At 39.2% G+C, this 16,566-nt stretch overlaps 1 protein-coding gene across 1 annotated transcript; it reads left to right on the top strand.

The window, feature by feature from the left end:
- Positions 1-15,372, top strand: LOC105560843 (homeobox protein GBX-2). Its single transcript, XM_012010307.1, has 4 exons — positions 1-280; positions 3,140-3,457; positions 14,082-14,395; positions 14,905-15,372. Exons 1-4 carry the CDS (start codon positions 1-3, stop codon positions 15,370-15,372), a joined length of 1,380 nt encoding a protein of 459 aa, XP_011865697.1.
- Positions 15,373-16,566: the final 1,194 nt, after the last annotated feature.

The following is a 16,566-nucleotide window of genomic DNA, read 5'->3' as shown; positions in this document are numbered from 1 at the left end:
ATGGACGTGAGCGTGGAGGAGACCGAGCTCGACGTCGGCTCGGCGAGCGACGAGCTGGAGTCGTCGGTCGCGGAACCGAAGCTCGCGCGACGCCCGACACCGCGGCCCTTCACGATCGAGAGCCTGATCGGTAGCGCGCGCGAGGACCACGACACCGGCGGCGGCGGTATTACGCGGGACGACCGGACGAACGGCGAGGAGGAGGAACACCGGGACCGGGAATACCAGCTCTATCAGAGGCACTACTTGGCGACCGCGGCGGCCACCACGCTACCCTCGGGTGAGTACGTTTTCTTCTGCTCGGTACTCTCTGAACGTCGATCAGTGCATCGTCACCGAAAAACAGTTATAAGTAGAGGAACGTCCTCTATTACAAGTTTCTAATAGCAGGTTTTCAACACCTACATTCAATCACAAATCTTTTTTCGCAACAATTACACAATCGAACGATAGAGTTCGATGGCGCTGCTTCGTTGAGACCCTATGCTCTGGAAAGAGCGACAGGACATGATGATGATGACAATTGAACAGTGAATTTTCCACTAAACAGATTTCGTTCCTTCGATGAAGGACAATAATTTCATGGTGGAATCAACTGATGCCTATTAATTTAACAGAAAGTTCGCTATCCATTCGCTATAATCCACTTTTAGAGAGTACAATTAAGCCGGCAACACTAGGATTCGAAAATTAAAAGATTAATTAATTACGAAAACATTTAATTAATTGTTAAAACAGTGTGGCGGTGATTGCTTTTATTTAATGTTTTATTCCCTTCGAAACATTTTCGATGGCAGAAGTAATGTACATATATTCAATTAATTTAGAGTGGCAAAATGTTTTCTCGCTATAAATATCGGGACTAAAGACAGAAGCAGCGCTGTTGTGTGTGTGTGTGTGTGTGTGTGTGTGTGTGTGTGTGTGTGTATGTGTATAATTCGAAATTTCTATATAAACGCAAAATTTTTAAATTGAGAAATTGATATTTGAGTTATATGTATGTGAAGCATTCTAGTTATTATTACTATAAAGGGCTGGTTCAAGAAAATTATACAGCATGTTAAATTATTTTATAAAACCTCCTCAGACGAAAAAGATGCGGATGTGAGTAGCGTCGCGACTGCGGCTTAAAATACGATAGCTACAAATACGTAAAAATGAATCGATAACATTAGCGAGGAAAGAACGTTACATCCACACGTCTGCAGTATTTCTAGTATTTGACGTTCATTCAGCGTTTTCTCTACTCTTCTATGATAAATGAAGTGGATAAAAAAAGTACATTAAATATATTATTATAAATATAGTGTCAGAAATAATTTATAAGAAATAAGAAAGCGACTTTTCGTTTAAACAAATTTTCGTAGTAAATCTTGAAGTCCTTTCATAAAATTAAAGTTCTAATTGGTTCATGAAGTTAGTTTTTAAACAGTCTCATTTTTGTCAATCTTCCATATGCATATTTCCGACCAATTGATTATAAATTGTCAAATAAATTTTTCAAGTATTGAATTAATCTGCTCATATCAGTGCGATAGCTACTTTAGAGACTCTCAATTAATAAAAAGAACATTCCTCGTTTAATATGCAATTATTAAAGATAGATGATTATTATATACAATATTAAATGATGCTAAGATTATCATATATGTAATCTTATATCGTCTTGTTCTCTACGCGTGTGCGCGTGCCCTCTTTCACATTAAGTTCGCGAATATCATCTTCCGTCGGCAGAATTGTGGTACGCAATAATCCGGCTTGTCATTGGTAACCAACGTTATGACACTTGCTATATTTTACATAATGTACACAAAAAGTGTGGATAATTATATTTAAAGTGTCGCATGTACATACGAATTAAACGAAATAATAAATATGTTAAAAATCATATTTGTTTTGCCATAACATTGGACATATAATAGTTACGGGCTTTGAGAAAATCAGTAGAAGTTGATTTTAATCGCGCGCAAAATCCCCAATGTAGTTTACTTGTTTATAATTACTCAGGTACAGGATTGCTGCAAGACATTACATTGCTTGTAGACGATTGCTATGAAACATTATATCGAGTCAAAGGCGCCGCAGTGTCTAAGCGATGCTCCAAAACGTGAAAAGACCAGGTGCTGCCGACGTTTCGCGAACTATAATTTGCGAACACGGATATGTACATAATTGAAACCTTCGGAGCCTACCGTTTTTTCTTATGTGTCTTATATTCAGTTTATGTAGTATGGTGCAGTATAATATAGTTAGCTTCAAGTTTTTATACCTTAATTTATAGTTTCGTTCCATTGACATGTGTTTCCAAATTGCGTCGCAGCAAAAGAAAATTGATTTATGCCGTAAAGAAAGATAATCATGTGCGCGAGTAAAATTAGAATTTATATAACAAAATAAAAATTGTAATGTAGCAACGATGGAAATTAATTAATTTTGACAATACGTGCACTTAGAAAAATGGATTAGACTCGAAAATAAATGCTAGGAATTAAAACAAAAACATTATATAAAGACTGTGTGAATAAAATACGATTTATTTTGTGATTTGTTTATCACTAGTAGACGGATTTATTATTAATAAGATCCACGAAGTCAATAGGAAAATATTTAATAGCTACCGCATTGAATATCGAATAATCGGATTTTATATTTTCGTCTTCTTTGAAATAAAATGCCTTCATTATTTAAAAAAATGAAAAGCATGGAATATATGTGTGTATGTTTAATTATCTAACAATTTACAGGTATCATATTCAAAAACATATTCCTTTAACATTATTCAATATAAGTTGAACTATAATAAATCAATTTCAAATATTGACTGCGTAATAATAATTGCAAATTAAAATAATTAATCGGTCAAATCAATATCTAGATGTGTATTTTAGGATTGAATTAACGACGTGATGTGCATTATATTAAATGCATTCTGCCAAAATCTAGGTTGTTCACTTTTTGTCTAACTTTGCACATCCATTATAATAGATATGCAAAGTTAGACAACAATCTATTATAATAGATATACAGGTTACATACAACCTTACATGTACATACATATGCAACTCCAACATCTATTAATTGCCTATTTACCTAAACCTGCCGTTTATCTAAATCCGTCGATTTAAAATTACCTATGCAGGTTTCGGCGTGCCGCTTGGATTGTACAGCGCTTGGCTACCGATGCGAATGTACGGTGGCAGCGGTGCATCTGGCGTCCCGATGCTACCGCCGCAGCATCCGTCTGCTGGCTACGCGGCCCACCCGGAACTGCATCAGAGCCGACTGTCGCAGCCCTCCGCACCGCCGTCCAGTCATCCGCAGGGGTACTATCCACTGGACAGTTGCCGTCGTGTCGCGAATCAGCGTGCGCCGAGTAGCTTCACCGACAGCGAGGACGAGGACGGCAGCGTCGGTTCGCCGGCTTCGCCAGCTCACGATCTTTCTAAATCCCGGCACGGTGAGTTTGACGTCCCACATTCTTTATAAGAAACACCGTGTGGTCACAAAAGTCAAAAGTTTTAAAAGAAATCTCCCTAAACCACATTGATTTCTTTGAAGATGTAATAGCACGCGGAAAAAAATCGCAATCTACAAATTATCGCAGTGTCAGGATTGACTTGTACGTGATTTTCTTTAAGTGAAAAGATAAGTTTAGTTTTTTATGTTATAACACGTACAGTCTTGTTCAAAATAACTGACTAAATTTTAAATGCATAATTTAATTTATAGGAACGAAGTTAAACAAAATTATGTTATTACAGATATTATTAAAAGTACATTATACCCTTGCAACTTTCTGAAGTAAATAAAAAATATATGAATGAAACATATATGTATGTGTATATGTTTTTTTGGCGTACGTGTTTTATATGGAAGTTGCGCACGTTGATAAAGTATAACTTGCCACGAGTTAGCAAAGCAACTGTGTCAAGCGCCTGTACCTACATAAATTGCACAAAATGCTATGGAACAATCTTATTGTGTTTCCTAGAGCGTATGCAAATTCTTTGCAACTCGTACCTTTGTGTACCTACTATGACATGATCATACATATTATATCTTTCAACAGTATTAACAATTTGATACTATTACTTCAGTAGAGAAAGTAGAAATGTTCTTTTTGTAACAATACATTTTCAAACATAATAATCCCTTTAGGTTGCCAGTAATAAATAACAATAAATAAGTTTAGTCGATCTTGACTGGCACGTCTTTAATAAAAAATAAAATAACAAAATACAGTGCGACGTTTTGACCAAGGGTTTAGGTCCTCTCCAGCACATTCTTAAAAATAACCAGGCCAATGTAATATGCAGTCAAATGATAAAAATCCAAAGGAGGTGGGTCATGATTATAAAATTAACAGGCACAAAGATAAAATATGTACGCCGTCTACAAAAGCCGGAGAATGACTGAAATACATTTTCAAATAATTAAATCGTATAATTGTTAAGTCGGATAACGCTTATGCTTGGCGCTCTTTTTACCTTTTTTTCGAAGAGTTAAATCTTTCGACAGTATAACAATTTGAAACGAATGAAAACCGATCAACGAATAGCTTCTTCAATCCTACTCTGATTTGTAATCTCTCCGGCTTGATCTGATTGCTAGTGCATAATAAGTTCATCCTGTGCCTGTGGCAATATATATCTTTATTACAGCACAATTTTAGATATTTCAGGAAGAGATTATTAGGACGTAATAAGATTATACGATAATTAAACGTTAAATCATTAAACGTGAAAGGCAAAAATAGATATTGTCTCTAAATCGGTGGTCTCGAAAGAGGGACGCAAAATGATCTATGAATCCAATCGCGAAACAAGAGAAATCGGAGGGTCCGAGCGTTTACGAATTCCGGTGGCGTGTCTTCGGTCACGATCGCAGTCGCCACGATCGACCGCAAAGGATCGAGATACACGGTAGCGTGCATAAATTATCGCGCTCTCGTGGCCCGATCTCATCTTGCATGTGTATAGGCGTGAGCAATATCATGTGGCCAATGTGATGTGATGGACGATACGAGTGGATAATACCCATGATATATCAGAGTATGTTCTGAATTCTCCAAATTTCTAGTGTGTTTTAATGTATTTTAATTTATAAACTCATAAAAAGGATCTTCGCAAAAGGACGCAACACTTTTAAATTACTATATTTACGCTACTGTATAGGTGCGCGAGCAATATTATGTAGCCAATGTGATGTGATGGACGATACGAGTGGATAATACTCATGATATCTCAGAGAAGCTGTTTAACGCACTTCTCGACAGATCAACGCAAAGATTTGCGAGTAATAGAAGTAAAGCAGAAATAGAATGCGCATACCGCTTTTATTGAGACAGCAATACTCAAAGCAAACGGGAAATCACATTTTTCAAGGACCTTGACGGTATTTCACGGAAGCCTACGGAACGCGTCGCCGCTCGACCGCCGAAAGCCAAAGGATACATGACCGCCGATCGCCGATCACGTATTTCCGTGGGGACAATTCCGATGGTGTACTGACGCGCGCATTTATTCGTGGCCGGACACACTTTTTATTGATGTACCGCCGACCGGCGGCGATTTCGTATGCGAGACGAAATGGCTTCGGGGAACCTGTCATCGGTCATTTATGACGCACCGCGCCGAACCGGTGCGTCGATCGTCACGGCGAGAGGTGCGATCACGACGTTTCCACGAATTCATCGCGATCCACCTACGTGCGGGCATTGCGTCCTCGCGCAATGTGTGGATTACCGATCCTGATCCTGTCAACAAAAATCGAGGAAAAGGAAGAGGGCCAAGAGAGAGAGAGAGAGAGAGAGGGAGAGGGAGAGAGTCTGAAGACTCTGAAATGTCGTCTTTGATTCGATTTGCACTTCAATGATGCCGAAAAAGAATCGAGATTCTAAATTTGAGTAGCAACGTAGATGTGAGTGTTGAATGGGCCAAAAATATGAATGTCTGTAACGTCTTTCTCAAAAATAAAAATTTTGAGACTGCTGAGAAATCGATAAGACATCGATCGTATAAATTTTTAAATCTAAAATGTTTAGCTTCCTTCTAAGCAATAATGGAAGTACTTTAAAAAATTACGAACTGGATTATAAACAGATCAAATGGTGTACTTCGAAAAATCAAGTCCTATAGCGTTCAAGAATTTTATCATTTTGATGAATCATATAACGTATAGCATGATTTTCTAATATAAAACATTTCACTGCGCTTATCTTTCTTTTGTACATGTTATAGCAGTTTCATACAAATTATTATTACAGGATTTTCATAAAAAGACGCAATACTTTTGAAAGTATTATATTTATGCTACTTAATTACATAAATGAATGAGAGATTTTGATATTAAATCATTTCTGACAGCTGAGTTTGATGTTATGTAAAAATATATTCAATAAGAATGAAACTCGTTAGCAGCTCACTTTTCCGAGAGTTGCGGTAGGAGAATTTCTTCTTCTACGCGTTTGAGTGTTGGTTTTCAAATCCTGAATTGTGCGCGGATCATTCTAATATGCGATCCTTTAAATATCCTTATAAATAAAAATCACAAAGATTTAAATGCAGTGAATGGAGATGTCAGGTCCCGTGAAATTGTTTTGGATAACGATTAGAGACTACTCCATATTGAATATGTTTTTACGTAGCACCAAACTCTCAACTGTCAGGAATTGTTCAACACCGAAATCAATACACGCAGTAGCATAAATATATAGTATTTCAAAAGCGTTACGTCCTTTCGCAAGACCCAATTTATGAATTTATAAATTGCTATATAAAATGAAACAATATCGACTTAACTCAAAATAGCTGTGGCATGTCGACTGCTAAACTGTTAGATGATTCCTTGTGGATAAGCTGATATGTAAGAAACTAAATGACAGAGCTAATATATTGTTCCATACGATCAATTGCAAGTCGTGCTATTTTTGAATGGTATCGTTTTTATTCTTGATCGCCGGTGAATTTTTATACAAGCACGAACGAGCAGTTATTTTAATGCGATCGTCGATCGAGACGATGCGTCATAAATACACAACGCCTTAGCTTAGATCTTATCGACCGTTGAAGCTATTATCCAATGACGGGAGGTTAAAAATAACTTCGGCTTTTGCAATGTCTGGAGTCTTCGGAATTTTCGACCGTACAATTTTTGTAGATTAAAAAGATCCCGAGTTCTCTTTCATTTATAAAAATATGTTGGAGAATAACGTATTCTATAGAGATAAACTATTCATCTTAATGAAATTGCATAATATATTTTCAAGTGTATCAAAGTTAAAGCTATAATTCAATAATTCAAAACCATTTAAAGTTTTTTCTATGAAGAGAACGTAGTAATTTTATGTAGTCTATGCGAATGATATGTTTAAAAGGTTAATAAATTTTTTAAGATCTAGTTAATTCTCAGAATCATAAATGCGCCATTTTGGACTTCATTACGAGAAGAACGAAAATATCAAATCCACGAGCAACGTATAGATATATTGAAGATTAGATTAGTAACAGATAAGTACTTTGAAATGAGAACGAGTCTCGCAATATTCAACAGCGAATTATTAATCAATGGCCCAGATGTGACACGGTGGAAAGTGTGTTAACGGCGTTTTCATCATGAGAACACGAAAGCTGGCTACATGAATTGGATATGTGGAAGACTCGAACGAAGCTTTTGAGTGCCTATGCAAAATTTAGAGTTCCATTCACGGCGACGCGGAACGATTCGATTCGCCGTCGCTTTGGGTAATCAAATAATCGTTCATAAAATCTTGTTTCATCTCGAAAATAACGAATTCGCCAATAGATAGAATAATACTTTTACACCATGAATTAAATTGGTGGTTACGTGATGGAGCTAAGTGACATTTATGTCAAATAACATACGATTGTTTTTATACATAATTGTAAGTCGTTTATTAAAAAGATATTTTTTGTGTGATACTAAACAGAAATCCAATAGATTCTTTTGCTCCGAAGTTTCCAAAATACGCGTTGCTTTATCTTCACAATTCTAATATTCTGATGACAATTCCATTTCGCAACACGAACTATTTTAATAAACTGACATTGAATTTTGTGATTTTTATCTGAAAATCCATAATTTAACTTAAATTCAATGCAAAAAATTCGTGACTTATTTCGATTTTCAAGCGATATACAAAACTGTTATGTTATTAAAATATGTTGATGCTATTTTCATTAAAATAGTTTCACATTTCTGTTATTAATTTGTACCTACAGCACGAATAAGCAAATAAATTATGAAGTAATTACTGTAATCGCTTATTTCCGCACTCGAATCTAATTCGACGACATCAAACGAAAGGAAAGATAATCATCGAATGCCACTTGAATTTTAATCGGACTCACCGATTCTGCGGCGGGAAGCCGATTAGCGTATCGCGCGTCGGGCGAACGGAAGGATCACATTTCGAATTGGCATACGAGACGAAAGGATCTTTTAAACCACGTCATTCGTCATTCATAGCCATCAGGACGACGACCGAGCGAGATGAAGGCGATTATATGAAGGACGGGTCTTCTCGAGCCAGAAACGTGTAACAAAGTAGCTGTCGCATTGCTGTGAATGGAAACCGTCAATTCTCCCAGCACCACCGCGACGTCGAGCATCGTGCGATATTTATAATGCCAGCGTTGCAGAATTAACGATACAACCGGTATAACCTGGGCTATAACTGCCAGCGGTTGGACGATATAGCAATTAGCATAATTACATTGACGACACACTTATAAAAGAAGCTTGTCGATGAGTGTTATGTCATATTAAAATTTCTCAAAATAGCGTCGCTTCTAAAACTCAGAATTGAAAATATTTGCAAAAAAAAAATAGTCAGATCGAAAACGATTAAATGTAAACAATAAGAAATTGCATTTGCCGATAAATTTACAAGTTGCTAATTGCACCTCCGGTAAGCAAACTAACTGCTGATATGCTTGATCAAATATACTTAAGCAAGCATTTTCAATTAATTACCTGATAGCTTGTATTTTCTTTCAATTATAAAATTATACACATGTAAGACTTTGTTCATTAAAACAAAGACTGGATATTTAGTTCAACGCACAAAATTACAATCCATAGCGAATACAATTGAGTGAATTATTTATGTTTGGTGGCAGCCCGTGACACGAACGTTTAATTCAAGCAACTTAATTTTCTTTTAATTCAACGGCATTCTTTTCTCTGTGTATACAGTATAGAGTACAAGGAAAATATACTTTCTTCAATATTTTTTAGAGCTTGCTCGTGCTCCATCTGTAAGTCATTCAAAATTGCAAACACAAGATTATGGAGAGAATGATTCGGTCTTACTGAAGATCTTAAATCAAGGAAGCTCCGTATGTTTGAAACATGAATATTTTGTCTTCACGGGCAATTCTTCTTTTGTTACGTGAGAATAAAGACAGACGGTATTTTATTCTCTCTCGCAGCCATGTGAGAGAAGAGCCGAGAGAAAAGAAGTGGTTGAACCGGCGCTTCGCTATATCGATCGTCGCAATGCCCGGTAACATCATCGTACAGCACAAACTGACAGAGCGACCCGTTAATAAGCCCGATTGAAATTTCATGTCGCACATCCAAAAATACACTCACGAAGTGATACGCGAGCGGCGAATGAGCGTTTCCTCCGGCCCGATCCCGATAATTGCTTCCGGCGAGGTTCACCGATCGATCGCGCCGAGCGCTATATCGGGCTGCGATCGAGCAAATTATTCCGGAACGAGGTCGCGAATCTCGCCTGCCTCCTTAACACTTAATAAGCCGGACGTATTTCCCGCGCGGCCAGAAGTACACGTGGCTACTGAAACCTTATCACCAAGCTACGAAAATAGCGAAGAAAAGTGTGATGATATAATTAAGACTCGTGTAACGGTGAAACTATGTATTCATGTGGCAATGTATGTAAAGCCACACAATTTTGTTCATTAGCTATTTAACGCTCTTCAGTTTACAATTTACGATTTGCGTCGCAGTTAAATTGTCGTTGGGAGAATTGTTACGATTACAATTAAAATTACAATTGATACGCGAGTCGTCGCACTTGACGAAAACCGCAGATGCATAAATCGCTACTCCACTACTTGCTGTCCGCACTTGCAATCGAACGATAGCACTCGACCCCACGAGTTTTTTTTTCGCTTTTTCCGCAGTTTCCCCGGTCGGTGAATTTTCGTTATTCATTGCCCGAGTACGGAGATCCTGCGGCGCGTCCGACACGATATGGGAGGATCGCATCTTGCTCCGTGAAGGACCGCACCGCACTTGTCGCGAAAAAAAAAGGAACAATGCCTCTTGGTAACAACGATACTGAGATTGGCGCGATTCCGCCGATCGATCGAAACCCCGTGTCATTATGCGAGATGCTACGGTCACAGGCCATAATTCGTTTCATTTCACTATTATATGTTTATTATACTTAGTACTGTAGACTACGTTCTACAATAAAACTTCTCCATATTAAAGAAGATTGAGATTTTTGATAAGAGATTAAGAGTCAATGTACTAAAACTTTCAATTAAAATAGTCAAGAATGAAAATGTTTCAGAATTCTATAATTAAAAGATCTTTAACTTATAAAGAATCGCAGAATATTAAAGTTTAAAAATCTCAGAATCCCTTCAGAGTAAAAAGATATTTATCTATTTTAGTGAATTAAGACTTTATGATTTGAAAATTTTAAGAACTTTAGGATTTAAGAGGTCCAAATATTCCGTTTTAATAATATGTTTCACAGTTCTAATTGTTCGGAGATATTCAATATGTGTTAAAGATTCAAATCAATCTCTCTCTCTCTCTCTCTCTCTCTCTCTCTCTCTCTCTTGAAAAGAAAATATCGGAAATCAGCTGACAAACAAGCAATTGATAGAATGGAAACAGTAGAATCGAATAGATTGCAAAAATTAATTAGACATGAACGACCGGTGAATCGGTGATGGAGATCGTTAAATGATTTGATTTCCGGCTGCTTCGTCATTGACAGGTTTCAATAATTGCCATTTGCCAGCGGTTAAATAAAACATGAGCTCCGGAGCATGCCAACTATTTTCACCGATTATTATTATGCACGGCGAATCAATAACATTTTAATATTACTTTGGACACAGATACCAGCAGCTTTTCTTGGGGCGCAATCGATAAAGATGCCGCGACCCAATTAATCTGTTGCGTGTTCGTGTAATTGGCGGGTAAATTTGCAACCTAATCGATTAGTAAGCAAATTACTCTACTTTCGAATGCTGAACGATGTTCGACGCTATTATTCTTTCTCTCATTATTTTGGTTCTTATTATTACAGACGTTTCTTGGTTAAAGCGTTTAGCAAGTATTTAATGTTCCTTTTAATGCGCTAAATTAAAAGTTGATCTTCTCTTTACAATATTTTCCATGTCATCAGCCATTTAAATTAGAAAAACGAGACTTCGATGCGACTAAAGTTTCATGTTGAATTAATTAGAATTCATGTTTTACCAAGTCCTCCTTGATTCGTTATCTATACATCGGACATTTCTTTCTCGACTGAAAATTTAATTTTCTCTCGCGATTAGCGTCATACATACACACACATTCAACGTCCTCCAACCTGCTCGCCGTAAGAATCGAATTGTATTGCCTGTTTGAGACAAACAAAACAACCGTCGATTCGAGTGCCGTGTTTAAGTTTTGGGTTATAGCCTCGCTCCAATAACTCTATTCGCTAGAAAAGGTATGGAGTAAAAGCCTCGCCGCGCCGAGGTCCGCTAAATGAGGATGTAACGACATCGTTCTCGCGGATCGATCCGCACGCTCGATTCCGCCGCGAAGTGTAAAGACGGCGGGCAGGGGACAACGCCCGTGTACGCTCGCGGAAGCGTTCCGCACGCCTAATCGAAACCTTCTGAATAAATCAACGGCCGGAGAGTGCATCAAACCGGCGTGGAGGAAAGTTGCGCGCTGCTATAAGTACGCGCGCGATCGGCCAGCCTGGCGAACTTCGGGATAAGAAAGACGCGAATCGCGGCCGATGAATAAGTCAGGCTGACCATAGCCGAGTTGACCGTTGACAACGAACTTTAGCAGGAAATAATGCGCCCGCAAATAACGACCGGGCTCTTGATCATGCGACCCGGCCACGTTGCAATGGGAAAAGTTGTGCTGATCACGTGCGGTTGCTGACACGAGAAAATCCAGCGCGCGTGCAGAAACTTGCGATTCTATTTATACATATTTCTAAGAGAGACGTGTATAACGCGCTTATAAGTTTTAATTTATGTTCATTTGTCGCGACGCGATCTTATGTTGCGACAATCATTTTAGCGTCAATCGTTGTACTTATACAAATAATGCGATGGCTCGAGCACTGATGTCGTAGCTGACGCATTTTAAAGAACGACTTATAGTGAGTTTTGGTTGCTTGCACTAGCGCGCACTGAGTGCACAACAAGGCTGCTTTGCAGTCAATTTTTACATTTGACTTTGTCTTGAATACACACTCGAAGAGTATTTAGCCGAAAAGTGATCCGTATGAATGTTATACAGATCATTTTACTTGCTCAGAAATATTTCAAGAGATATTGAAGACGATCCTCAAATATAAAAATCAACCGTAAGCAAGCTTTAGTGTGCACTCAGTGCGCACACGTGCAAGCCGCCGAATTCGCTATTAGTCTTTCCTAAACCTGAAACTCTGAAAAACTCCCCACGTATTTTTGGCTCGAAATGTTTAAAATTGCCGATCGGTTTCCTTTATATAAAAGCCCTGCCGGAGGTAATCTTCGATAAATATTTTCTCTCGTGGCCATTTGTTGACGCAAATTTCCGTTACTGTCCAGTCGATCGTCGAATCAGTCGGACACGAGCCGTTCGAGTGGAACTTATAACCGCGGTGTAGGAATAATTTTCAATAAATAATGACCCGGCGGAGTCATCAAACTCCGTTGTAACTTTGTTTCGTATCTCGGTGCATATTGCATGCCGCGTTCGACTGTCCCGCGGATGAAGGGGGAAAAAAAACACTATACGGGAAATTACGAGCGGGAAAACGTTGCCGACGATCGAAGAACGCAACTTTTATGAAGGAACGACCAATCTGCTCCGCATATTAAATAGCCGCCGGGCTATACATACCGCGGCGATGTTCTCCCGATAGCGATAAACTCTGTTGATGACTTAATGTCGCGAAAGTTACCCGTGGATTTCAATCCTGGGAATTGTACAGTTTTACCTGACGACTATACGTATCAAATACCAAATACAATTATTATTTGCTTTTGTACAAGCTCGGTAAATGGATATCGGAATACAAAAATATAATGTTTCAATTGGAAGGCGAGTTACATTACACCTGTGCTCGTTGAACAATGTTATTGTTAACAAAATACAAACGTAACGCAACTTCATTTAACAGCATAGTATTATCAAATATAGATTTTCTATTTTATTGTATGTTATCGTATTAATTATGTTACAAATTAGTGTATGTGCGGACGAAGGAAAGATTGTATTTGGCAGGTTCTTCATAATCAAGAATTTTAATAAGTGTGGAAACGACCTTACTGGCAATTCGTTATTATAATAAAACACAACGTTTCGGCCAGTAATACCGGTCCTCCTCAGGTAACACATTTACAAGAGTGCCTACAAATGTCTGAATGGATAAACAAAATATGAACTAAATTAGGATGAGTTCTTACATAACAGAAAAAAAATTAAAGTATTTCTTTAATGTAATAAAACTAACACGACTCGTCAGATTAGAGATGTGAAAATTAAGTTAGAAATCAGAAATTTCGTTGTACAATGTGTCTTGTCGTCAACGTTAGAAAACAGAATAAGCGATAAATAAGCCTAAAGCCATGTACAGGAGTTACAAGGAAACGTGGAAGGGGAGGAATGTAAATGCTAGGTTATTCTAATTAGCCTATTGTATATAGAGTTAAAATTTTCAGTGTCTCGCTGTAGGTTGATTGCATTGGCAATATGATTTTTATGAAAAACATTTCCGCAATTTCTCTTTTTCTAAAATGAGATTCTTTATGCAAGATCAAAGGTCTATTCCAATCGAAATCATTCACATGTTCCAGGTTCGGAAAACGGTCGTGCGTCAGCCGAGAGCGACGAAGAAGGTGGCGGAGCAGCGGGTTCCGGCGAGGGTCACGACGTTTCCGACGGCGTCGCCAGCGGTGCCGGCAATGCCGTCCCGAGTCCTAGCAGGCCGCTGGAGAACGGACAGAACTCGTCAGCGTCGGGTGCCGGTGGTAACAAAGCTCGCCGGCGACGTACCGCGTTCACCTCGGAACAGCTGCTCGAGCTTGAGCGCGAATTCCACGCCAAGAAGTACCTGAGCCTAACAGAACGCTCGCACATAGCGCACGCGTTGAAATTGTCGGAGGTGCAGGTCAGTGCCAGACCAAAGCGATAATCGATGAGCTGTACAGCTAGTACATAATGTTCAGGGATGAACTAGTATTCGAAATCGTTAGAATTGGAGATAGGAACTCGGTCGAATCTCTGGAAAGGAGCCGAGCTTTGCAATCCCGAAAGAGAACCCGTTTTTTTATGGAAATATTAAACTTTCTTATCAATCAATTAGTATTAGTATTAAAATTACCGAAACAATAAAAAGGGATTAGCCATGTTTTTTAAGTGTTTTACTCAAATTTATAATATGCATTGCGAGACTTTCCTTGACTTATCTTGCATATATCTTTAAGAAATATATATATATAAAGTATATAGTACAATTAATCTTTGATAGTTTTAGTATTAAAATTAGAAGTCCAAAGTTACGGACTGAACTTTCTTTAAATGCATTCTAGTTCTTCTGTCTGTCATATCAATTATCACGTGCAATTTCTACAAGAGAACTTACATAACTTTAAAATCGATGATGCGACTCTGGCGCAGGTGAAGATCTGGTTCCAGAACCGACGTGCCAAGTGGAAACGGGTGAAGGCCGGGCTGAGCGGCGGAGGCGTCGGCGTTGGTTCGGCGGCGGCAGCCATGTCGCCCTCCGGCGCTTCTGGCCGCCACAACGGTACCACGGGGCAGCATACTTCCGGTACCAGAATCGTGGTGCCGATACCGGTGCACGTGAGCCGCTTGGCAGTTAGATCTCACCATCATCACTTGGAAAAGTGCGCGAGGGCGCCGCGCGCGAGACCGACGCCGGCTACGGGCGAGGGCGGGTCCGTGGGAGCGACGTCGTCGGTGTTGGGCGATACCTTGGGACTGGTGAACACATCGGTGAACCTGACCGGCCAGGTACAGCCGCCCCTCGGTGCTGGTATGGGGGTAGAAATTGGGGTCGGGGGTGGCCTAAGGGCCTTCGCGGTGCCGGCGCATCGAGCCGGTCTCGGGTCCTCCGGGAGGTAGTGAACGTCGTGGACGATAAACTTAGACGTGCGACGACAGGACGCGAAAGGTATAGAGGTAGATCGATAATTCGGTGTGAAACGCGCGCATGATAAGATGAAGTCGAGTTCTCATAAAGTTGGATATTGCGTTGATCAAAAGTCTAAAAGGCGCGGCTATGACAAATGTGAAACATACGTAAGAAGACAAGCGCAAACTTTCTCTTTGTCTCGGACAACTCTTTTATCTATTGTACTGCTCGCCGAGACAAAAGAACATTGAATCGAACAGTTTTTTTTTGTTTTTTATTGAAGTCAGATCGTTGTGCATGAACAAGATGGGGGCTTTTGTGATATCCTTAGTCTCTCAAATGCCTCTTTTTATAATTTTAGTAATCATTCAAGATGTATTAGCTTCCTCTCTCCTCAATTCATCTTTTATTGTATCAGTCCAGATTTTCTAAACACGCGAAAGTCGATCAACTGGCATCTCTTGATCCTTTTTGAAAACGAGGGTTCCGACTTCACGATGCGCGCGCGCGTTGTAAATAGCAAGTCCAGGAAGTTTGTAAATATACACGTACACGTAGATAGTAACTTGGCATAAACACCGTAGCTTGTACTTGCTGTAGATAGTTTACGTTAAGCAGCGGGTCTCAGCTCGGCGGGCAACTATTACGTGGCAGCGATATCGCGTATCGATCAGCCGTGCGATCATTGCAGCTGCATTACACCGGCGAAACGTTACAATGAGGCGGAAGCGCACAAAATGTCGGACTATAGTCTTGCGTACGTTGTAATATCGTGTCGGCAATAAAACGTGCGAGTATAATCCGAAATATGTATCGTTTGCCTTCTATACCTTATGCCCACTCGGTACAACTATGGCTATCACTTCGAAGAGGACGGCTCGTTAGGAAACTGACACTTACGTAGCCCTTTGGAATTCAAAAGTGTTTTTGCGCACAGTAAGGAAAGTTTATACAAATTGTATTGTTGCAATAAAATTGAAAAAGTGTATCTAATTGTGAGCTTCAAAAGTCGGGTAGCTGGACTGCAATTGCATCTCGGTGTACGAGAATCATTTAAAAAATCAAGGTTTGGTGTAACAAACCAGAGTGTTAAATTTCCAAAGTGTTGTATAAAAAGAAACAGCATTGTCTGCGTAACGGACCTTAAATAATAGATTCCATATATTCCAAGTTGGTCTGTCGAT

Source organism: Vollenhovia emeryi, unplaced genomic scaffold (assembly GCF_000949405.1).
Source record: "Vollenhovia emeryi isolate VEMERY1.0 unplaced genomic scaffold, V.emery_V1.0 DF939219.1, whole genome shotgun sequence".
Classification (NCBI taxonomy): Eukaryota; Metazoa; Arthropoda; class Insecta; order Hymenoptera; family Formicidae; genus Vollenhovia; species Vollenhovia emeryi.
This window is presented reverse-complemented; position numbering and strand designations above follow the sequence as displayed.